This window comes from Battus philenor, unplaced genomic scaffold, assembly GCF_028537555.1.
Source record: "Battus philenor isolate CCGP_79_NKW_IND1 unplaced genomic scaffold, ilBatPhil1.0.hap1 SCAF_27, whole genome shotgun sequence".
Classification (NCBI taxonomy): Eukaryota; Metazoa; Arthropoda; class Insecta; order Lepidoptera; family Papilionidae; genus Battus; species Battus philenor.
The window spans coordinates 413,863-438,082 of record NW_027181690.1 but is presented as its reverse complement, the minus strand read 5'-3'; the positions used below and the strand labels follow the sequence as shown (position 1 = coordinate 438,082).

General features: G+C 36.6%; 2 protein-coding genes across 2 annotated transcripts in view; one reads left to right on the top strand and one right to left on the bottom strand.

Annotated features, from left to right (window-relative positions):
* Positions 1-937: 937 nt before the first annotated feature.
* LOC137925648 (uncharacterized) lies at positions 938-7,090 on the bottom strand. The gene is made up of 5 exons (XM_068769122.1): positions 7,012-7,090; positions 4,514-5,181; positions 3,138-3,292; positions 2,124-2,255; positions 938-1,172 (listed from the first exon to the last, which is right to left on the bottom strand). Exons 1-5 carry the CDS (start codon positions 7,088-7,090, stop codon positions 938-940), a joined length of 1,269 nt encoding a protein of 422 aa, XP_068625223.1.
* Positions 7,091-9,773: 2,683 nt separating this feature from the next.
* Positions 9,774-24,220, top strand: part of LOC137925520 (NACHT and WD repeat domain-containing protein 2) — an 80,942-nt gene continuing 66,495 nt past the window's right edge. Inside the window, exon 1 of the mRNA XM_068768977.1 lies at positions 9,774-9,841. Within this exon, the coding sequence (XP_068625078.1) occupies positions 9,774-9,841 (68 nt within the window). The remainder of the gene's footprint in view (positions 9,842-24,220) is intronic.

Here is a 24,220-nt window from a genome sequence, read left to right as displayed (position 1 = left end):
TACCGCATGGTATAGACCTCCCTCAAATGTCACCATGATATCGTGAGCATGCAAAGTTTTTCCATAAGCCACGTGCAAGCGAAAAATTGTTGAAAAATTAGTGCCAAACTCTGTGTTTCTCCTAAAGATGCCCCGTGGAGGGGTGAAACACGTGTTGAGTGATTTGACGGTGGCAGTTGTGTGATTCGCATTGTTTGCCGCATGCGCATTTATCAGCGGGCTGGCGGGCGGTGCATTTCATTGCACGACTACCACTGCATGTGCGGAAGTGACTAAATATTGATCCTTTTCTTACTAAGGACGGACTTCCGCAAGGTAACGCCTGATTCCATTAAATAAGGGAAAAATCCTTTTCGATATATATAAATTATGTTATTCTAATAAAACAAAAGATTAAATAAACTTGGGTAAATAAAGTTACGTTTACGTCCAGCTAAAAAAAACCTTCCCAAATATAGTTAATGCACATTTGAAGTGGCAGCGGAATGGGTACAAAAGGTTACCCAGTGCTGACCACGATCAGGTAGACAGGTGGGTAACCCGACTATGTGATTCAACAACGTAGACAAGTTCTGCTAGAAGTTTCTGGAAACGGACAGCTCAGGGCTGGTCATTTTGCGATCTTTGAGGGAGACCTATGCTTTGCAGTGCGTCTACCAATTAATGATTATGACATGCACTTTCTCTCTCACACAATTCATCATCATTACTTCGCTGGAGAACTTATTAATTGACAAAGAACTTTCCTATATATTTAGAAAAAGGTTGGAAACTGCCTGCATGCACAAGTCCCTAACCTCATTTGTTCATTTTGTGGGTGAACATGGTCTTTACGCAAGGCTTATGACTGATGATGATATGTAAAAGGAGGCTTTAGCGACAAAAATGTTAAAAATTTACTACAGAATAAAAATATTCTTCCTCAGTCCTGGTTAGTTCAAAGTGCCTCTTTCCTCTTGCCGATGGAGAGATCGATGGGTTGATCGCAGGCGGGGTCTGCGCCCCGGTCGCCGATGTCCTTGACGAACTCGTCCGGGCTGCACCTCGGCTGCGTGCTGCGGTTGTGGCAGATCATGCCGTACAGCGGTACCGGGATGTTCACACTCAGCATCTCGTTCAACTCCGTCTTCGGCTTATGTGCCTCGTTATGTTTCGAATTACGCGAATGCATTCTGAAAATTATTGAAATATTTGTATGCGAGACTTTTTTTATTTTCAGCCGATGGTCGCTACAAGGGATAGGCTTCCCCCGAAGATCATCACGATGACCGGACCTGCGCTGCTCGCATCCAGCGTCTTCCCGTGACCTTGACCACGTCTCCGGTCCCCCTAGTGGGCGGCATACCCACGCTGTACAAGGCTAACGAAAATTTAAAATCTTTCAAAACAGCGTGTAAAACATATATGGACTGACGTCATTGTCAAGGTTGCATGTAATCGTTGAATGCGGGCAGCGCAGGACTTCCTGGTGATATTTGAAGGGGGAAGCCGTCTGCCTTCGATCTCGCTGTGAAACTCTTATCATAGCTCTCTCCATTGCCCTCTAGGTGAGGTTGGGCATACGTGTTTATTTACTCTTTCGTTATTTAGTCAAACTAGTGTAATATATATATTATAAACTAGCTGATCCCGCAAACGTTGTTTTGCAAAATAGTTAGTTTTTAATTAACAAATAAAAAATAAGGGTTGATCGTGGAGGGTTGAAAATTTAGGGTTGTATGTATTTTTGTATGCTGTATCATAATAAAATAAAAACCAAAAAAATTGTCCAAAAAAATAAAAATAAAATTTTGGGGTGGACCACCCTTATCACTTAGGGGTATGGAAAATAGATAGTAGCCGATTCTCAGACATACTGAATACGCATGTAAAATTTGGTAAAAATCGGTCAAGCCGTTTCGGAGGAGTTCAAGTTCGAACACCGTGACACGAGAATTTTATATATTAGATTTAAATGGAGTAACCACGGCATGGGTAAACACAACACTAGACGGACTGATGACATAATCAAGGTGATGATGGATAGGATCTCAATCTTAATACATGTCCTGTTTACAATTTTTAGTAATTACACAAGTTTTCTCTATCGTAATTAAGTTAAATAAAATAAATAAGTTCCTTACTTGTACTTCCTGCAAGCGTCATCGCGATGGCGTTCCAAATAGCGGCGCTGACTGAAAGCCTTGCCACATTCCACGCACCTCCACTGCCAGGAATGGTGACCGCGCGTGCGCTGGTGGGCGCGTAGATTTGACCTGCCGATATAATCACCTTTCAATCATGTCTTGCGGCAGACAATGGCAGATTAGAAACAAAATAGATTATATAATGAATGTGAACAAATTCCTTCACCTCATCACAGGCTGTCCCGTATTTGTCGCGCTAACAACGAAAATAACAATTGTCCATTAAACATTTTGTGTGTATGATAATAGGTATTTATGTTCTGAATAATTTGATTCAGGACGAAACGATGGTTAGAATTTGCAAGTCACAAAGGCTCAGATGGCCAGGCCACTTGGAAAGAATGATCCACACCAGGGCTGTTTATACCATGTCCAAATGGACCCCACAACAGTAAAGACCAAAAGAAGATCCAGGAAGGTGGCTGATATGTGTGGAAGATCTCAAGAGTATCTGAAGGAAGACGTCATGGCAAACTACGGCGAAGGAGAGTAGAAGAGTCGCTACAGGAAGGAAAAAAAGAAAAAACGCGTTTTTTTAAAATAAGTACTGAAATATATAATTCTTATAGAAAAAAAAATGAAAATTAATTATGTAAATTAACAATAAAATGTTTTACTATCTCAAGAACGATACAACTAAGTCGAAATAATTGTAATATTTTTTATCAAGGCGCGGAGAAAGTTCTTATAGTGTGAAAGAAAATCGGGAAAATTTCTATAACATTGCTTTTCTATTTACGTACAAAGTGAATAAAAAATCTGTCTCTATCTACCAGCACATTTGACGTCAATCAAAACAAAAATAAGATATTAAAATTATTAACTTCATACAACCAATGTTTATTATTAATAAATATTTCAAATTACGGTATATATCATTTTAATTGCAAAGGTAAATGACTTCTGTCAGTAAATATGATAAAGTAGCCAGCAAGTAACAAAAAAGTGAACCTGTCAGAGAAAGTCCTGCCGCAAGTGGGACTGGGGCAAGGGAACGGCCGCTCGCCAGTGTGGAGCCGCAGGTGACCCTTCAGCACCCAGGGTCTGTCGAACCCTTTCCCGCAGTAAGGGCACACGTGGCTCGGTCTTATTCGCCTGTCCGCCCACTCGACCAACTTGCCCTGACTGTGAGCACCATCATGCTCACCTGCGAAATGAATTCTTATTACATGACAAACATTTGCTAAAGAGATCACTCGCTACAAAAAATCGTCCAAAAATTCTTTGACTTTGACTTTGAGATGTGATCGTTTATGGCCTTATAAGAAGAAGATAAGTCTCAAATCCACCAAAGAGCATTACCAGAAGCAAAGTCATTGACGTAGTCCAAAGAACTGCTCGTTTGAAATGATGACAGTAGGCGGGGCACATGACTCGTGGAACCATTGCAAGATCTCAAGTGGCGGCCACGAGCTGGTAGAAGGTCCCCACAGCCTTAACATAGGAACTTGCTGGATGTAAGCAGCGCACGTCCAGTCATCAAGACGATATTTGACGCCATTCTTTGCTGGGAGCGTCTATCGGTTGTCATGGTAATGATGATGGTGTACTAAAATTCATCACCTAAAGATAACTTATAACTTAGCTTATGGGTATTGTTCAGACTACATTTTGATGAGTGTGCAGCGGAATCACACTAAATAATTCCCCCATCTCCTTTCTTCCATCTGACAACATTTGCTGTAAGTATTGCAATAACGAAAAAGCGTAAATGATTTGTGCCTAAAAACGTAGGTTTTCTACTAACGTTACCAGAGGGCCTCCACAGAGACCTGGTTTCTACTTCTGGCGTCTTTGGCCAGCTTTTTTATGGACCATTTTTTTCGGGGCCTCTTATTCCACCATTTGAGTTGCGGTTCAACGGCCTTTGACCTGTGCGGAGTGTCGCGGGTGCAGTGGCGCCCTACGAAGCTAGGATCGTTCGTATTTATGTACACCTTTCTCTGTCGCACATGTCTTCCGTCGCGACACACAGACGACGCTTGTGATTGGTTGTAAAGTAGGATTGTTATTTGTTGTGTAAATAAAATTGATTCTAGTATTTGTTACTAAATTTTATTCGGTTAACTGCACTCGAGTTTTACTTTTAACAAGAGATAGGTTCCTAAATGTTTAATTATTTGTTATATCCTGTTTGTTCCCTGAGCTTATATTTGGTCCTAAATATTTTTGAAACACACCTAAGTGCATTAGGAATAGTAGATATTGTGACTGTTTTTCACAAGTGTTTTTTGTACATAATACACAAATGTCAGTACATATTCTTTATTATAACAATATCTCTCTTTCTAGAATATTGTTAAGGTACATAACATCAAGTGATTTACATTCTTACCTTTATCTTTTAAGGCTTCATCCTCAGCATCTTCAGCGAGATTCACAACAGGCTCCAAGTTATTCTCATCAAAAGACTCCTTGCAGTACAACAGTTCCTTGTTCAGTTTCTCGTCTGCTGTAGTCTTCACTAAATTCTTCAATTTCTCCGCTATCTTGTCGATCTCTGTTCCACCTCGGTTCGTGCATTTTAAGAACTCCCTATGCTTTATTTCCTCGATTATTGGAGCTAGCGGTTCCTTCTTCAACCTTCTTCTTTTCGTTTCCGATGGTTTTGCTTCATTCAAGGAATTTTGTATTAAACCATTGGCGTTGGAAGTGCTCTTTATTTTTCTTTGAGCTCGCGTTCGCTCTGAGAATATTTTCCTCTCAGTTTTCGATTCTGTGGACCTCAAGTTATAAGATGACTTGTCTAATTCCCTTTTACACTGGAATCCGTTCTTCTTCGTCTCCGGCGAATTGATCGCCTTCTCACTCTCCGACGCGTAATCATAATTCTCCGTTTCAATGAACGTGTCGAGGAATTGACTTCTTTTTAACAGTTGAAGATAGAAACGTGTGGAGATTGGTACTTTATCGTGGTATATTGTTTCATTTGTTTTCAGTAGAGTTTTGTGTTTCTTGAATAAGAGCTTCGGCACCCGACCCGGTTTAGTTTCGGCTGCAAATTGGACATATATTAAAGGTTTGATGAATAAATAATGTCTTACATTAAATTTAAATATTTTAAAGCGCTTTATTACAGTAGTTTCACCTATATTAAACGACGCAAATACTTTTCTCTTGATAAAGATAGAGATGAGTGATGGATAGAGATAGAAATAGAGTACTTTTAACAGAGCACTTGTATATTTTATTTTTCGTCAATATCTATGGCCGCCGATACAAAATGGCATTACATATTTTTCCTTAACCCCCTCAATATGGGTATCAAATCAAAGGGCTACACCAGTAAAACACGATGATTATGTCAAAATTTAAAATTCAAGATGGACGCCGTTCCAATATGGCGGACTAGGTACATATTTTTCCACAACCACCACATTATGGGTATCAAATAAAATCGTTTAAAAACCGTTTAACTTAAAAGTATTTTTACCGATTTTTATTCCGTCATTGAACAGACAAACGATTTCTAGTATAGTGTAGTATAAACAGCGCTTAATTTTGAGTATGGACTTCCGCAAGGTAACGCCCGATTCCATTATATATGTTTATTTTCTTCTAGAGGATACTTCCTAATCTGTGATTAATGTGGTGTAAAAATCGGGAGGTGAAAATTCAATTATAAAGGAATGTAAATGTAAGAATAAAGGAATGGAAAAGTAAAACAGAATAAAATGTAAACCTGTAGTTTTCCGGTGGGAAGGCGACGAAAGTGAGGTAATGAATGTAAGGAATGATAGAATTTTTTAAGAATAAAACACGAGAACGCAAATAAAATGATGAAAAAAATTAATTTAATAAAATAGTTCCTACGTACCCAAAAGAAAGAAAATAGGACAGGCCCCCAGATATGGAGACCTTAAAAGGATATTTAGATCTTCACAAAATACTTTCAAGTCTATCCACTCATTCTTATTTGAATGTAACAGTAAAATAGTGTTCACAATGAAACGTGGAAAGCTATATACTCTACTGCGTAAGTGATTAAAAATTGTAAGTGTCCACGCAGTATCATCATCATCATCAAGTGATCGAAGCCTGGTCATGCGTTGTCAGCATCCAGCGACACCCCGCGACCCTGACTGCCGTTGGTCCACCTCGTCTTTGACAATCAAGAGCCTTTTGTCTGCCACTATATACAAACATTTTTTAGCTTGTCGATGCATTTTGGAGTCTACAGACACATTCTACCATATTTCCAAAACTAGACAAAAACACTTAGCAAGCACCATCAGTTATATTTCGTCCGTTTGCATGACGTTGCCGACGGCGCCGGAATTTTGTTAATTTTGTCACTTTGTACTGAATAAGGAATATCGAGTGTGTACACATAACAGTCGTTAACTTTCTTAAAATATTATCTGCCTACATTGACAGGTAAAGCTAAGCCAATACTTTTGATTTTTCACTATCGAAAGCATATAAACTTTATATATCACATTACCTTGGACACCCAACGAGTGTTTCTCACTCTATTGAATCCCTTTGGGAATTGCCTTTAAAGTAATACAATTAAATAATTATATATCACATTTAAATAATAATAGTGTAATTAAAATCCATCTGATGCTATATAACATACGGCTGATCACTTTATTTGGAGTGAAGTTCATTAATAACATTAGCGTATTTGAAAAACAAAATTCCATCTAGATATTATAATGAGTTAATTCCTAAATTATATACATTTAAAAATATAACTACAATACTATAATATTAAATAATACATTGAAAAATAGTATAATAATTATAGCTGTCTTTTAAAGAAATATACACCTACAACATGACAGAAACATCAAAAAAGTCTAAATCGAACGTAACTTACTTTCAACGCAATTATTTCCATAATCGTATGTGAAACGGAACTGTAACGGTTTCACAGAATTCAAGAAGCATTTAGGCATTTTTGTGAACACTAAAACCAATTTGTATTATACACTATGCGTTTCAAAATTGATTGAATGTGTTTCACAAAAGTATTGCAATACAGTGAAGCACTTGCTATGACGGGTCGGGAAACAAGCGCTGAAAAGAGTTTTTAAATAAACGGTTCCAATTTTGAATTTATTCGATTGCCAGTGCTGCAATCGTACGTGACAAATAAACAACAATTATTATTTTTTATTTATTACTTATATTGTAATAATAAATTTATAAATATAATATATACAGTATTAAGTAATTATTAATATTATTATACAATTTAAAACAATAGTTTAAAAAGATTTTTAGTAATTATTATTAGCTATCAAAACTTTTTGCACGAATTTTAAAAGAATATTCTACATCGTGATTTAAATATTATTATTTTATTGCCATGACAAAAAAAATACGCACAAATTGGGGAGATTATGTAAAGTATTATTAAAGGTGAAATGTTTTATGTTAGTTATAATATTTTTTCGTTATATATATTACAGCGAGATATTATTATGTAGACACTAAATCGATATGAAAATAGCTCAATTTTGAATGATTTTAATCTTAAGAATTTTCGAAATTCTGTATAATATATGTATATATATAAATAATATTAAATAAACAAATCATGTACAATAAAATATTATTGAATATTCGATTATTTCGTACGCTTTTCGTGATTTAAACTGTAAAAATTATTCTTTTATTTTTTAACCAATTATAATGCTATAAGTGAAGACTTGTAATTTCTTTTTAACATACATAATTACCGACAGCTGTAAGTCTTACATACAATGAACCAAAAAAAAATCGTAATTCAACTTAATGTAAAATGTCTACATTACTGTCATTGGATAGACTCGTCTGTATCGTATCAAATCTATTTTCTATATATATTTACTAATATATGTCAATTATTATAATATATTATACTTATAGTATTTACAATGGACAATATGTGTGAAGTATATTATTTCTGTATCTAATGAAAGTTAATACATTATCGGTCGAGCGTGGTTAAAAATATTTCTTCAGTTTCATAATCCCTGTATCCGTATTCATAAAACCATAAATATATTTATAGTTGACAGCCATTTGACGCAACCGCACGCTATGGGATAGAAAGCTCTCGTCGTGCAAAGAAAAGTGTGAATAGTAAGATATAAAGAGACACATAATGTTCGAACGGGGACGTAGGGAAGCGGTGGGAGAAAGGCGACTCTGTGTTGCCATGTTCACGAATTGTCCCCGGAATTATGTAAGGAAATTGAAATCGGATATTTTATATACATTGTAATAAATAATTTATTTGAAATTTTTCATTATTTATTTTCGCATTGATTAGTTAATTCAGGAAAATTACAGCACAATTTCACATTTTTTTCTAACATTTATTGGCGTATTATTTATAAGAATATATGTATTTATTGCACATAATAATTATAATAATGTAACTTATGAAAAAACAAAACGCAAACACACAAAAAATACGAAAAGTACTAATAACAAATAGACGCACATAAAAATATTTCTTTTTAATTGTTCCGAACTGAACGGTATCTATGTATGTGTCTGTGTATGTTTGTGTTCGTATGCGTGTTGCGTTATGTTTTGTCAATATGAATAAGCCCGTGGTTTTCAGTGCGCACAGTGTCAAATTATTTATATATATATATATATATATATATATATATATATATATATATATATATATACACATATATTTATATATATTTATACATTTCTATTTAAAATCTTAATAACTTGTTCATTCTTTTCTGTTGTACAGCAATAGTATTTATTGAAGCTGCATTACCCCATAATATTATTCTAAGGCAATACTTTAAAAGTAGTTTCAACATTCGAAACTGATATGAATTTTTGTTTCTTCATACGCTGTCAAACTGAATCTGTTCGCCAGCCCATCGATATGAGGGTACCACTGTAATTTAACCAAAAATATCTCGCGTCGGATCCAAGTCATCGTTAACAACTGTCTTCGACGTATTCTTGGTATATCCTGTTAGAAACATTGCAGTGAACTGTCACCGGGCAAGGTACATCGCTTGTGAAACCGACTGTTATTAGGGCTGAAGGATTCTGGAGAAACGACCACCAGTAGACGCGGCGTGTTTAGACACTAGGAGGACCGATGACATTGACCAGGAGACTCCATGCCTTGCAGAGAGCGTCTATAATCTTCATAAATAACACCAGTTCAAGGTCTTCATGTCTTTGTATTACATGCCCTATGAATTTGGAAGAACCACATTGGTAAAGGAACTATTTTTGTTAATTATAAAAACGATTGTTCAGTATCATAGCAAGTTTTAAAGGATCAGAGGACATCTCTGTACTATTGAAGAGTCCATACTCAACTTATTGGTTTATATGTAAGTAATAATACATGGAAATTGGTATTAAAACTTTATGGGAAAAATAGGCACACTGTGTTGGCAACACCGCCGCTTGAATCGATTATTCGCCGCCGAGACTCGTGGCGGCGCGGACGTGCGTCGCGAATTTATATTTGCCGCTAAACACCGCGACTACGTGCAATGTTAGAGCGCGAGGTGCGCCCGGCAGCGTCGCGTGCACGCGCGTGTTCATACAGTTCTGTGTTACACCAACATATATAAGTGATGTGGTAACTGAACAGGCTTCGACATGGGCAACTCGTGCAGCTCCGGACAGGCGCACAAGGATAAAGACAATGTATCCCAGCAGTCCGAGGAGTAAGTACGATATATAGCGTGAAGGTCGATTTAACAGTTCGTTATATTTCAAATGGACATTCGCATATTTGTGCAACTCGTAGGACATCAGCGCGTATATAAATAATCAATACAGGACACCTCGCTCCGTGTCCGGGAGTCTTTTGTAACGTCAATCCTTATTTTGTAACGAAATCTATTTAATTTTGTTAATACTATAACAACAAATGATTTGAAATTATTCGATTGAAAGATTTAAATAAATTCAACTATAAAATTATGTTCAAAAATAATTGATAATTTTATTGAAAAGGTGTAGTTTAATGTGTTAAAGATATAAGGTATATAAATGAAAGTAGTATATAACGGCCATATTAATATAAAAATTAGTTTGAGAGATTCTAACGAATTAATGACAGTGAATAATCATAATATATATATAACAAATTTGAGCAGATATATTGCTAAATAGGATTTTGTATTACAAAACCTTATATCAGCCTTTATTATTAAAAAATAACACATAAAACTGTTATTTAAATCATAACATTTATTGATAAATTTAATCGTTTATAATATATATATATATATGATACAGGGTGACTTTTATCTAAATATTTTTATAGATCTCATTTGAACGCCCCATTCCCTCCCCCGAGGTCTTTGACCCCTGACATATTTGTTGATAAGTTCGTAGTATCTCCTCTAGACTTCATTTAATCGACGAAGTAAACCCACGTACTAGAATTAGATTTTAAATTGCAATTATATATATATTAAATGTTTTATTGTAACGCCATTATTTATGATGTTGAAATATATATCGTATTTTTAATTGTTAACATCTAAAGACATATATAACATAACACAATAAAAAATACAATTCCGTTTGAACACATAAGGAATGTATATAGGAATTTATCATGTAGATAATTAATATTGTCGACTATTAAGTTAAATTACTATAATTATTGTAATGTGTGCAATAAATATATTGTTATTTTTAATGGAATATTTCAACTGAAGCCCTCATTTGAAAAGAGTCCACAATAATTCCGACGTGTTTCATTTTGTGATCTTTTTCAAAATATCTCTGTATTCGAAATTCAAACATTATTTTTTAATGTTTATATCGCACTACGAAATATATCTCGTCTAAATAAAATTATGTTTGTAAAATGCTGTAACATATACAGGATGATTAAATATAATTGTCAAAGCTTTTACACTTATTTCTAATCACCCTATCGTCGTCTTTTCATCTTAAGACTCCCATTACAATGCGTAGTTCTCCCCTAATATTATCTGTGATGGGATACACCATATTCGCCACGCTTTGCAGACAGACGGGTTGGTGATGGCAGTGTGGTTTTATGGTAAACACAGGACACTTCTGCCCATATTCTGGCAATTTGTGATCAGTGGCAATCCTATATAATTAACTAGCTGATCCCGTAAACGTTGTTTTGCAAAAAAAATTAAAGTTTTTAATTAACAAATGTAAGATAAGGGTTGATCGTAGAGGGGTGAAAATTTAGGTTTGTATGTATTTTTGTATTCTGTATCATGATAAAATAAAAACCAAAAAAATTGTCTAAAAAATTAAAAATAAAATTTAGGGGTGGACCACCCTTATCACTTAGGGGTATGGAAAATAGATAGTAGCCGATTCTCAGATCTACTGAATACACATGTAAAATTTGGTAAAAATCGGTCAAGCCGTTTCGGAGGAGGAGTTCAAGTTCGAACACCGTGACACGAAAATTTTATATATAAGATTTTATTTATTAGAGTGTATATATTAATATATACACTCTCGTCGGTCGTGATAAAGCTCCAGGTCAGCTAGAGAGCAATGGAGGGCTATGCTCGGAGTTTCGCTGTGATCGGATCAGGAGTGAGAATACCCGCAGAAGATAAAAGATCACAGAAGTAGCTTGAACTTCTCTTCTGAGGTGGCTGTAGGCGAGGCATATCGCTAGTGCAAGCGACGGTCATTGGGTCTAAAAGTTTATCGAATGGCGACCGTTAGCAGTATCAGTTGGCCCACACCAGGTGGACCAAATAAATGGTCAAGGTGGCAAGTCTTTATGACGCTCTCCGATGAAGGTGTATACCTTGCTATGGTTGTCTATCAGCTGACATGATGATAACTTCTTCATTCAAGTCTTTAATTGTAAAGCCTTTCCATCACCCATTCCATGGCCATTTTCATAGTCACAGCCTTCTGGAGCGGTTGATGGGTTATCAGCAGTTGCTCCAGAAGACTATATGGGTTGTGTCCTTGATTATACGAAACTAAGAGATATGGCTAAAGGCAGCGGTAGATGCGGGTAGCGCAAGTCTGGTATTTGTGGAAGAACTGTGTTTCAGTGGGCTTCTATACAATTGAATACTTGTTATTATTAACCGATAGGTACATGAACCTTACTCCATGGTCGTGTTCAAGAACACAGTCTCCTGAATGGAGTGGTGTACCACCGATATAGTCAAGATTGGGGAAAATCGCTGAATCGGGGAGAAGAAAGACCGGTCTTGGTGATCTTTGAAGGTGGATCCTGTGCCTTGCAGTGGGCGTATATACGCTGACATGATGTTATAATGTTGAAGAAGATTCTCCGAAACAGTCCTGTATTTGAAGATTCTTGTAAGAGAATGGCTAATTAAGAAAAGGACCAATATTTAGCCACTTCCGCACATGCAGTGGTAGTCGTGCAACAAAGTGCACCGCCCGCCAGCCCGCTGATAAATGCGTATGCGGCAAACAATACAAATCACACAACCGCCACCGCCAAATCACTCAACACGTGTTTCACCCCCTCCATGGGGCATCTTCAGGAGTTATGATACACCGATTAGTGCCAGACACAGAGTCCTAAGAACGGCTAATATCACTCTTAAAAAACACTTCCACTATATGTATATAGCTCTGTGTGCACTTTTATAAATATTTTAATATTACTACATTTGGAATAACTGCAACATTAAATCAATAACATTTTTTGTTGTTTCAATTTCATTTAACAAACTGTCAAAACATATTATTATTCTTCAATGTTTTAAACATTGTATTATTTTATTGCCAATTTTTTTTGGTGATATCTTTAAGTTTTTCATTTGCTTGCCAGAATAAGATGTCTTATGTATTAATGTTGGCAACTAAGTGCCTATATAGCTTCTGGCATCGCAGTGCGTGTTTGATCCTTGGACGGGGCGAAGAATTTTTTTTTTAATTCTGGTCCTCTGCCCCTGTGAGCGGTAATAGCCAGGTGGTTGAAGACTTGCGATCTTAGGTCGCGAGTTCGATTACTTGCTTACAATTTTATATAATTCACACATTGTGCATTAATTATATATGATTGCCATATCCCACAAACCAGTTTAAAGAGGATGGGATGCCGCGTTCTCTACTTATGATGATACCTCGTTGCGAGCACCATATCACTTGCCGAGCGTGGTCATTATGGTATATCACCCCATAGATATCTTCAGGGAGGCCTATATCTTCTAGTAGTCGTCAATGACACGAAAGAACGACTGTTCGAAATATGTGTAAAAGGTATAAAGTTTTTTTTGTTACAAATAAGCTATACATTCATATGTTTTAAGCTTTCACATTAATCACCCTGTATATGTAAAAACATTTTTTTCTTGCAGTGGACCTCTATGAGCTAAAACAACTCTACCATATGTTATTAAATAATCTTCTGGTATCGATCACTGTTCTATTTCATTTTCGGCTTGACGCTGAATTATGGGAAACATGCTGAGAAAATATTTTAATGGATTTGAATGTCTAGTCATGAAATACAATATCGCCACTTAAATAGAATAACATAAAATATAGCGTAATAAAAAAAAGTTTAAATATCACGCGCCAAAATACCAATCTCGTACTACACCAACTTTAACAATAATATTATTGTTGAACATGTAATCTTTTTTATAATTAATTTAATATGCAATAGTGTGCCCGATATATATGTATATATTTCTTTGTACAGATTAATCAATATGTTTAATAATACTAAATTTGTTTTGACCATGAGATAGCTGCATGACCACGTGCCGGAAGAGTGGGCGTGGGAAGGGTCCCCACTGGGTGGACTGACGACGTAGTTGGTTGCAGGAAGCTGCTTGGTGATGAACGGTCTTCCGCTGATTTTTGGATGGACTGATGATGATTTTTGGAGAGGCCTATGTTTTGCAGTGGGTGCCTATATATCGCCGGATGATATATATGATTGTTAATCAAAGTCTTAAAGTATATTCTTATTTTAAATTTGTTTTTGTAAAGCAATATTCAAAGTTAACTCCTTTTCGTTTTGAGTAATCAAAATACGAAATTCAGTACAAATAAGCTTTTCTCGGTCTAAGCGTATACTTGAAAACGGGAATATCCATAATCTCGGTAAAATCCGTGGATTTACAGAAAACGTGGTATCGCGTGAACGAAATCGAGTGAGGTGCTTTTTGGTAAATCCTTTCACAGATCGATTTTAAAGGCGGCAGATAAATATGTTGACTTAATACAAATCCGCATTCTATTCATCTATGTTAGTATAAATGTATAAAAATGTCTATAAAAACATCACCGATTTTTCTAGAAATTGTGATATATTTAATGTTCACTAAGAAAGGGATTATTATATAGTTACTTCCGCTATGCAGCAGTAGTCGTGCAATGAAGTGCACCGCCCGCCAGCCCGCTGATAAATGCGCGTGCGGTAAACAGTGCGAAACACAACTACCACCGTTAATTCACTCAATACGTGTTTCACCCCTCCACGGGGCATCCTCAGGAGATGTTACACCGACCAGTGTCAAACACCGAGTGAGCTCTCTATTGTTCTATTGTTTCCGAAGATTTTAATGCTGTTAGCCCCAAGGCTTTTACAGCTTCATCGGTGCTGAGTTCAAAGAACGGAAGGAACTAGAAACTAATAGCTGATGGGGCGCCTACCAGCTGCACGGGGACGCTCGCACGTTGTTAAGACTCATCGCGGTAGAGCTTTGACGGGGTGTGTTGCTGCAGTGTGCTTGCTGTTTAGTACGGCAGCGTGGACCACAGGCGAGCCGAAGAGGGATCCGGATCCAACCACAGTTCGCCCACGCTGTTCGCGACTAGGGTGCGGCCGCTCACTAAAAACGGGTGTTGTGGCGTGGTGGGTGATGTTTTGTTAGGTAGAACGCAACGACCTGTGTAAAGTGTTGCAGGTGTAGTGGTTGCTGATGATGCTGAGTGGTTTGCGCTTGCGGTATGGCGAGTGTTCTGTGGGAACCCTTTGATGGGCGTGAGGAGAACGTCTTTAAGACGTCTCTTGGTCTTTACTGAGGTGCGGGGGGAGTAGCGTGAGGCGCTAGCTATTAGGGGATTGGGATGTGCGGAGGCCGACTCAAAGTAAGTTTTTGAGCAGGCCAGAAAGAACTCTTGAACCATGGGGAGTTTGTGGTCACTATGGAGGGTGAGCTCCCTCCGTCACCGCTCTGTCATTTATATGCTACCTCCCCCTCATTACCACTAAAAGTCACGTAACCTATCACGTGAGCGATTTTTTTTTTCTTACGCGTAAGTCATAAGCGATTTTACGATATGGACCTTAAATAAGAAAAATAACTAAGGAGTTTTTATCACTATCATCATGTCAAACACAAAAGCCTGCTGCAGCACATAGACCTCCTCCAAAGAACTCGCTGTCCGCATCTAGCTTCGCGATCTTGACCTTGTAGTCGGTCAACATAATGGGGAGCGCTTGCCGCTTCTACAGGCACGTGGTGGCCATAAAAGAACCTTTCGTCCCAAAGGCTGTTGGTTACACGACGCATAAGCCTCCCCCAATGATATCTATGGGCGGATATAGCATATTCGCCACGCTTGGTAGGCGGCTTGGCGATTGCAGTGTGCTATTCTAGTAGGAAGAACACGCTGCTACCTATCCTCTGGAAACTTGTTTCCGAGCAGTAGGAATTCCTTATAATTAAACGCACAAAGTGTGAATTATATAAGATTGTATCTCGGAAATCGAATCGGCGACCTACACTCTCTTTTATCAGTACTCTACCGTTGGGCTACCATGCATGTTATAGAGTTGCATGCTACAACAGTTTGAACTGTACGTATATGTTACCAAAACCGCTGTACCTCGCCTTAGGTATGCGCGCGGGGAAACAAAGGGGTGCATCGGTCTTTCCGGCCCATCGGTCCGCCAGCAACGCTCGCAGCAATGACGATCAAGTCAGAAGTGTTCAGGTGCCACACGAGCTCACTGAAAGAAATTTAATGAAATATATAAATTATTGATTTTTATTGATGTGATGAAATGTCGTGATCAGAGATTGGTCAGGCTTCATTCTGGCAAAACCAAGATTGACTCGCATTTTTGATGATGTATGTGCTAGGGTTTGAATGACTTTTTATTTATGAGCTTTTACCGTTTGGCAAAACCAAAGATTCGGATCTCTGGTAACTGATAAGATTGAGGTAAGAAGTTGTTATAAAACGGCCAAAATGAATAGAACAGCTGTGATCTTTCACCATGAAATCGCAAAATCACATCTTAAAACACAACAAAAATTAAAAGTGGTTAGCTGGGAGGTAATAATGCATCCACCATATATATACCTTCGTCCATCTGTTCAGAATTATTTAGGCAATGTCAAGTTGACATCGATAGAGAAATTACAAAAATTCGTGTCGCGTTTCTTTGACCAGAAATCCCAAAATTTCTGCAGCAATTGTATGACGTCACTACCTCTAAAATCACAAAGAGCCATCCAAAAAGATAGCACCTATACATAGTTATGTAATTAAAATTAATTTATAGTACTTTTAACATATATAAGATGTAACGCTCTACGAAGCCGAAATTAGCCGATTGTCTCTTTCCAAAGGTCGATATGCAATATTTGTCGCCAGGTACTGTATCTAAACGAATACATGCATTTTAGTTTAAAATTCTGAAAAGAAAAAAAATGTATATCGATAAAATCTAAAATCTTTCTTCAACAACTATTTATAATACACCAATACCTTGCGTCGTTTCGTTTTGCGTTATTATCGAAGTTGCATCGCTGCTTAATTAGTACTAATTTTCACTGTGCGTCGTTAGATTTTAGAGGTTGCGTTGTTTTGGGTTCGAATCTTTAATTTATTTTTGAAATTATCTTTTTTTTCCAAAAATGGCAACACTTTTGCTTCTAATTACGCCATGCCATCAAAACTCGGGGATTCCTTTTCTAACTGAAAATCAACGCAATTTTAATACAGTTTTATTTTCACTTTGTTTTGCAATTTTGGAGTTCAGTTTCGATTACGTAGTGTGTTGCTTTTTTTTAAAAAAAAAAAAGAATAATACATTTATATAAATATTAACGTGTTGTTTCTGGTTACAAAAGAGGTATATATTATTCCAATTTATTTATTGGCATAGTTATATTATTTTCGTTTTTCAAATGTTTACTTTGTTTAATTTTCTTTTTAAAATGTTGTATTTCCGTAACCCTGGAACCTTTCTTCGATCTTTGCATGGTTTGGAACGTAACCACGACGCAAAGTGAGGTATTAGTGTACATGAAATATAAATTTGTGATTAACATTTTTAGTTAATTGTTCTTTTATCCTTTGACCTCTGTCTCGAGGTCTACGACGCCACGTGCTTGTCTAGATGATACCTACTCACTCTTGTCTTTAACCTATGGATTATAGGCGGCGTTTTTAAGCATGAAGGTGGCTGGTGTGTTATTTCCTCTGGTGTAATTAAGGAAATGAGAACTTCCCCCGGAGCTCGCGCTGGGATGTAGCCTGAAATTTGATTACGCGGAGCGGATGGGTGGGCGGCACTGCGCAAGCGTATTACGGGCTCATCGAATTATATTGAAATTCACTTCCCTTCAACGGAAAATGTTTCATACGGGCCCCTTTTGATATATTATCTCACAGCTTCGATGTGACAAGAAATATATATATATATACTAGCTGATCCCGTAAACGTTGTTTTGCAAAAAAAATTAAAGGGTTGATCGTAGAGGGGTAAAAATTTAGGGTTGTATGTATTTTAATTTCCCCATTATAGAAAAATAAAACCAAAAATTTTCGTCAAAAATTTAAAAAAAAAATATTTTAAGGTTGAACAACCCTTATCACTTACGCGTATGGAAAATAGATAGTAGCCGATTCTCAGACATACTGAATACGCATGTAAAATTTGGTAAAAATCGGTCAAGCCGTTTCGGAGGAGTACGATAACTAACATTGTGACATGGAAATTTTATATGACAACTTGTTAGTGACCAGTGGCAGTTCTATATAATTAAAATACCAAGAAGGTTGACGTTCACCCAGAGAGCAATGGACTACACGAAGTTTCGCTGCGAGATAGAATCAGAAATGAGTAGACCAGAAGAACTGGGATCACCGGCGAAGCTCGAGGAGTTGCCTATCGTTAATGGCGTCGGTGGAGCACATCGCTGGTTGAAGAGTGGCGACCAGGGTAGACCCTCCACCAGGTAGATGTACGAGGTCGCGGAAGTCGCTGGATGGTTTTTTATGGCACTCTTTGGGAAGTCTATGCCTTGCAATGGGCGTCTATCTTCTGCAAAAGAGAAGAAGAAGAAAGCACACAGTGTGTAATCGAATCCGTGACTTAAGATCGCAAGATCAGTTCTCATTACCTATACTATATGTCACTTATAGTAATGTTATTCATTTGTATATTAATAATGAATTTTATATAAATCTTGGACATTACTCGTGTTGTTATCGCAAGGCGGTAACCAAGCGCGCGGCCGAAATAATTGAGACAATTACTTGGCAGATGGCGCTCCGGAATTTATTCACAACTCACTATTTGAATGGAGAATTTAATTGACGCTTATTTACGACGGCAGAGACGAACTGGAGCGTCTTTACGAACTAACTTTATACCGCGACTTTGTCTCCGACATTCTCTTTTTATCAGTAAAACTTGATTTAAAAATATTTGTTGACAAATCAGCGCTGTAAACAAAATTTGTATTAACATATTTATACAAGGTGATTTCGTTATAGATGTAAAAGCACGGAAGGCTTTATTTATACCTATTTTCAATCACCCTATTTAGAAGGATATTTTTCTTAATACAAGATGTTATAAGTTATGTTTAACATTATTATTATCGCGGATTTTCTATAAAATTATGTTTGTAACTGTTGAGTTTTTCGCCGGCTCGCAGCTGAACTGCCTTCCGAGCCGACGGCAGCTTCCTGTAGGGACAACAATGCCGACATTTTATATTTTATATTATGAGATTTGGAAGTGCTTGTAACAGCCTTATAGAATGAAGAATATTTTAATTTTGATTTTTATATATTATTTTTTTGTTTATTAATTACCAACACTACCAATTTATATATATATATTATATTTAGAATAGAACAGTATTACAATCTCTTACATGGCAACCGGAGAGGTCTTCAATATATTTTTTTAACATTTTTTTGTTTCACCACCGACTCGCTTAATAGAAAACGACAATGTGATTTTGTACATCGATGTATTTATTCCAATGACAATTTTCAAATAAAAAAGCCTACAAATTGTTTCATACTCAGGCTGTTCGGGTAAGAAACGTTAAGTCCAAACGCTTGGTATGCCTCCAAGGATACTGCACAGTGTAAGTAGTGGGCCGACTCTACTCGTTCTGTAGAGAAACGGAGATGATGTGATGAAGATGCACTTTCTAATTTGTTGTCAGATAAACGCCCACTGTTGGACATAAGCCTTCACCAAAGATCGCCACAATGACCTGTGCTGTTGGTGGCATACAGGGAGTTTGGGCGTGTGTTCCACCCGCTGCTATTTCAGAACAATTCTTCGAGTTATGTCAATCTCGTAGCGAAACTTCTAGAACACTCCTCTTCATTATTCTCTGGGTGATATTAAGTCGTCTTACGAAGCTCGTTGTCCTAAAAATATTACTGTTAAAGATAGATGGAATTGTTGTAACGGCGGTGATCATGGTTCAACTCATTATCACCTAAAAGTCGAATGGACTATTCCAGAGAAGACAGAAGCATTCCACACATGTCTTGATGACATATGCTATGCTTGATATCTAATATATAAAATTCTCGTGTCGCGGTGTTCGAACTTGAACTCCTCCGAAACGGCTTGACCGATTTTTACCAAATTTTACATGCGTATTCAGTATGTCTGAGAATCGGCTACTATCTATTTTTCATACCCCTAAGTGATAAGGGTGGTCCACCCCTAAATTTTATTTTTAATTTTTTTAGACAATTTTTTTGGTTTTTATTTTATTATGATACAGCATACAAAAATACATACAAACCTAAATTTTCACCCCTCTACGATCAACCCTTATCTTAATTTGTTAATTAAAAACTTTAATTTTTTTTTGCAAAACAACGTTTGCGGGATCAGCTAGTAATAATATATAATACAGGTGATTGAACTTTAAATCTTATAGAACATAAACATTTGTAATTTATATTTAATATGCACTTATTGACTTATATATCGATAGTGTTGTTTACGATTCACAATAATTTATATAACAAGCACTTTATGAAATGATTTCATGAACCGATAAAATGGATAACAGCCTATAAAACCGATGTAATCGATAACAATAAATTAATGTAACATCTCTAATGTAATGTTTGAACGGGGCGATGAAACCGCGCCGCGAGGCCAGTTTTTACAACTTGTTACGCCGAAAAACTGAATAGACACTACGCATTCCGCGCGGCTGGCCGGCTGCCAAATACGAACCTATAAAATAATACTAGACCCGATATTAGCCGGGTGATTCAATTAAAATTATCTGTTTGTTTTTCAATTTAAATTCTTGTTATTCACTTTATTAATTCTTATATATTTATTTATTTCGGCGCGAGTGCGACTGTCTGGCGATAATTGAAAAGTTATTTTCGAAATTTGAAATTGTAAAAACGAACACTTTTTTTTTTATTATATAAACTTCATGCAAAAGAAATAAGTACTGTTTACCATTGCTATTGTGAATAGTCGAATGTACCCCATTATATGGATTGACGATATAGTTAAGTTCGTGGGAAGTCGAAGATTGCAAGGTCGATCATCGCGGTGATCTTTGAGGGAGGCTTTCCCCTTCCAATGGGCGTCTATAGACCCTGATGATGATATATAGTTCCTATTAAATCACCGCCACAACTCTGCCACCAGTCTGTGTAAACTTCATCACGAAAATTTAAAACCAATGTATATACAATAAAATTGAATGCATTTATATATGTACAAGCTACGCTTCCTTACTTTTAAACCATATTTATATCCTGTTCTATATTCAAATAGTAGAGTAGTATTTTTCAAATACTTTCTAAAATCTTAACGCACTGTATGTAACAGAGAGATTTTAATATTTAATCTAAAGGGTTAAACTCGCGTCGATTCCCTTCTCGCATTGTCCCCTTATCAATGAAGTTCTTCCACTGTAGGGCGTGGGCCCCATGTTGAAAAACAATGCTATATTGTATAGGCTATTTCAATTTATAGTCTTTTTTCAGATATCTATATTTCACTAATATGTTCCAACATCACAGTGTCACATAACACACAAGAATGTGTGATCGTGACTATCGTTTTTCCTCCTTGTGGAAGATCGACTCATATCGTGTCTTCTATGCCATGCCACACGAGGACTTTCAGCCCCAACGTTTCGTGTATTATCATCTCTCTTCATAACAGAACCATTTTAATATACCGGTTTCTGCTAAAAAGAATAGTTTTTATCTATCAACGAAAGCTTAAAGCGGATTGAGAGATATTACGCTTTTTAGTGAGGATCTAAATTCCACAGACATTAGCTTCCATGCCTATGTTTTTACATTTAATATTTCCGATTTCTTTTATTGTTTGCTATGTCTCTTAAAACTTTTTACTAACATAAATCATGAACTATTTAATAGTTGAAGTTGAAGTCGATTAATTATTTTTTGTTAAAAAAAACATTGCTGTTTGTAAGAAAAGGACCAATGCACTGAAAAGAGCTCAGAGCGCAAGCACGAGAGAGCACAAACACAGAGTCAAATAAGACTCTGTGTTTGGCACTAATCGGTGTAACATAACTCCTGAAGATGCCCCGTGGAGGGGTGAAACATGTGTTGAGTGATTTGACGGTGGCAGTTGTGTAATTCTCATTGTTTGCCGCATGCGCATTTATCAGCGGGCTGGCGGGCGGTGCACTTTATTGCACGACTACCACTGCATGTGCGGAAGTGGCTAAATATTGTTCCTTTTCTTACTTAGGATGGACTTCCGCGAGGTAACGCCTGATTAAATATTGCTGTTTGTTTTTAACGACACAAACAATGTCCAGTTTTTAAAATAATTGTTCGTACGTTCTCTTTTTCAGTTGATGGACGCCTACTGCAAGACATATGCCTATGCCTTGCTCTGCGCTGATCGCATCCAGTCCCGCGATCTTAACAATTTCTTCGGTCTTCCTAGATGGGGGGGGACTTTCTCTACCGACTCGTCGCCACTCGATTCAGATATTACACTATTTCTCTTGTAAAAGTCGACGTTAAAAATGTCCTGTGGAATTCACTTAATAAGTAATTTATTACATAAACATATACACGCCAGTTACCTTGCAAGCGTTTGTAAATTGGCGTGCTGGAGTCGAAAACGCGTTTACTACGCTCGGTTTCAAGACAATGGCGTTTTACAAAGGATGACGTGGTTACTTCGTCACGGCTAGTGTGCCCATGCTTCACAGTTTTTGAAGACTTTCCCATTTATTTATTTCTTACATATAAATATTTATATGGATTTTCAAATTTGATTAGTCAATTATTTTTACATTAAGTAGCATGCTACCAACAGCAATAAACCTATCATAAAAAGTTTAACATTTTACATGAAATTCAATAAAGCTAGATGTATACATTATAATATCAACACTGCAAATGATGCAACAAATTTTCACACATTTCGATCAACTAAAAACTATTGAATGTTATAAGATATATTTAATTACATATTTTTAATACGTATGACTACAAAAATGAAGTCTCCGATTTTCCCTGAAAGAAGTTTTCCATTTTCAATTTTTTTTTTGCTGAATTTTAAAAAAAATTGTCAATAATCATTATATGGTCGCCAGTCGAAAACCTTTCGGCTCCATAGGCCATCAGTTCCACAAGTGATATTCCCCGCCCACTGCCACTTTAGACAAGCAATTCTTGAGCTAAGTTAGTAATCTTGGTTCTTCTAAGAATCTTCTCATTTCCAATTTGAGCTCGCAGCGCCACTCCGAACATAGCCCTTTCCATTTCTCTCTACGTGACCGTACGTAAGTGACCACGTCTTGGCCATCACCGTCATCACACATTGGACAAAAACTTTTGTCTAATTTTGAGGTATTTTGGATAAGACTAGGCTGCGGAGCTTTTAGAACACTGCCCAGCTGAGTTGGGTTCAGCGAGTGATCTCTTTCTCTAAGTGATTGGTGATTATCTGGTAGTATTTCATAGGATTTCTATATACGGTCTTGTGTTATTTTGAAAGCAATAAATCCCTTCGTGTTGTTTGATCATGGATTGTACATTGTAAAGGTTCATCAGCTTGTTCAGGGTTTTAAGAGCCAAAATCACGGATATAGTTTGGAGAATTGATTGTTTGAAGTGGTTGAAGTGGCCTTTGGGGCTAAAATGTTCTCAAGTGGCGACCACGAGCCAGTAGATACGGAGTGAGTTGGTTGGTCCTCCACTAGGAGGTCCAAAAAAATTTCGCAGGAGGTCACTGAATGTGGGGAACGTAAAATCGGACATCGTGGCGATATTTTTGGAAAGGCCTATCTCTTGCAGTGGGGTTATCGTCTGACATACATTAACATACATTGTTGCATTGATATGACATTATGGTAACAACACTTAGCGTATAGAACATTTTATCTGTATAATACGAAATTAATTTAAAGATAAATATAAAATTAATTTATTCAAAATTGGAACTTTTAACAGAACTCTTATTGATGGTTACCTTATTATTTATTTGTTTGTCTAATCTTCTTGACTTTGCTTCACCGGTTGTTATAGTCGAGGAGAAGAAGCAGGAAGAAACTCCACAACAATAAACAACATACTATTTAATTTAAACCATAATATAAATAAAATATAAATCTGTAAACTATAGTCTTTGATCCCTGTTTAGTAATGTTTTTATTCTTCTTTGTTTTTCATTGTTTAACTATAAATCATTATATGTTCTCAGTGAGATAGTTATAAGGTAACAACTGTAACTAATTTTATATTTCTAAGCTTCTAAGTTTGTACTTTCTTACTGCCTTTTGTTACTGTCTATCTCCAATAAAGTAAATAAATAAATAAACAACACATATTTTAATAAAGTTTAACAT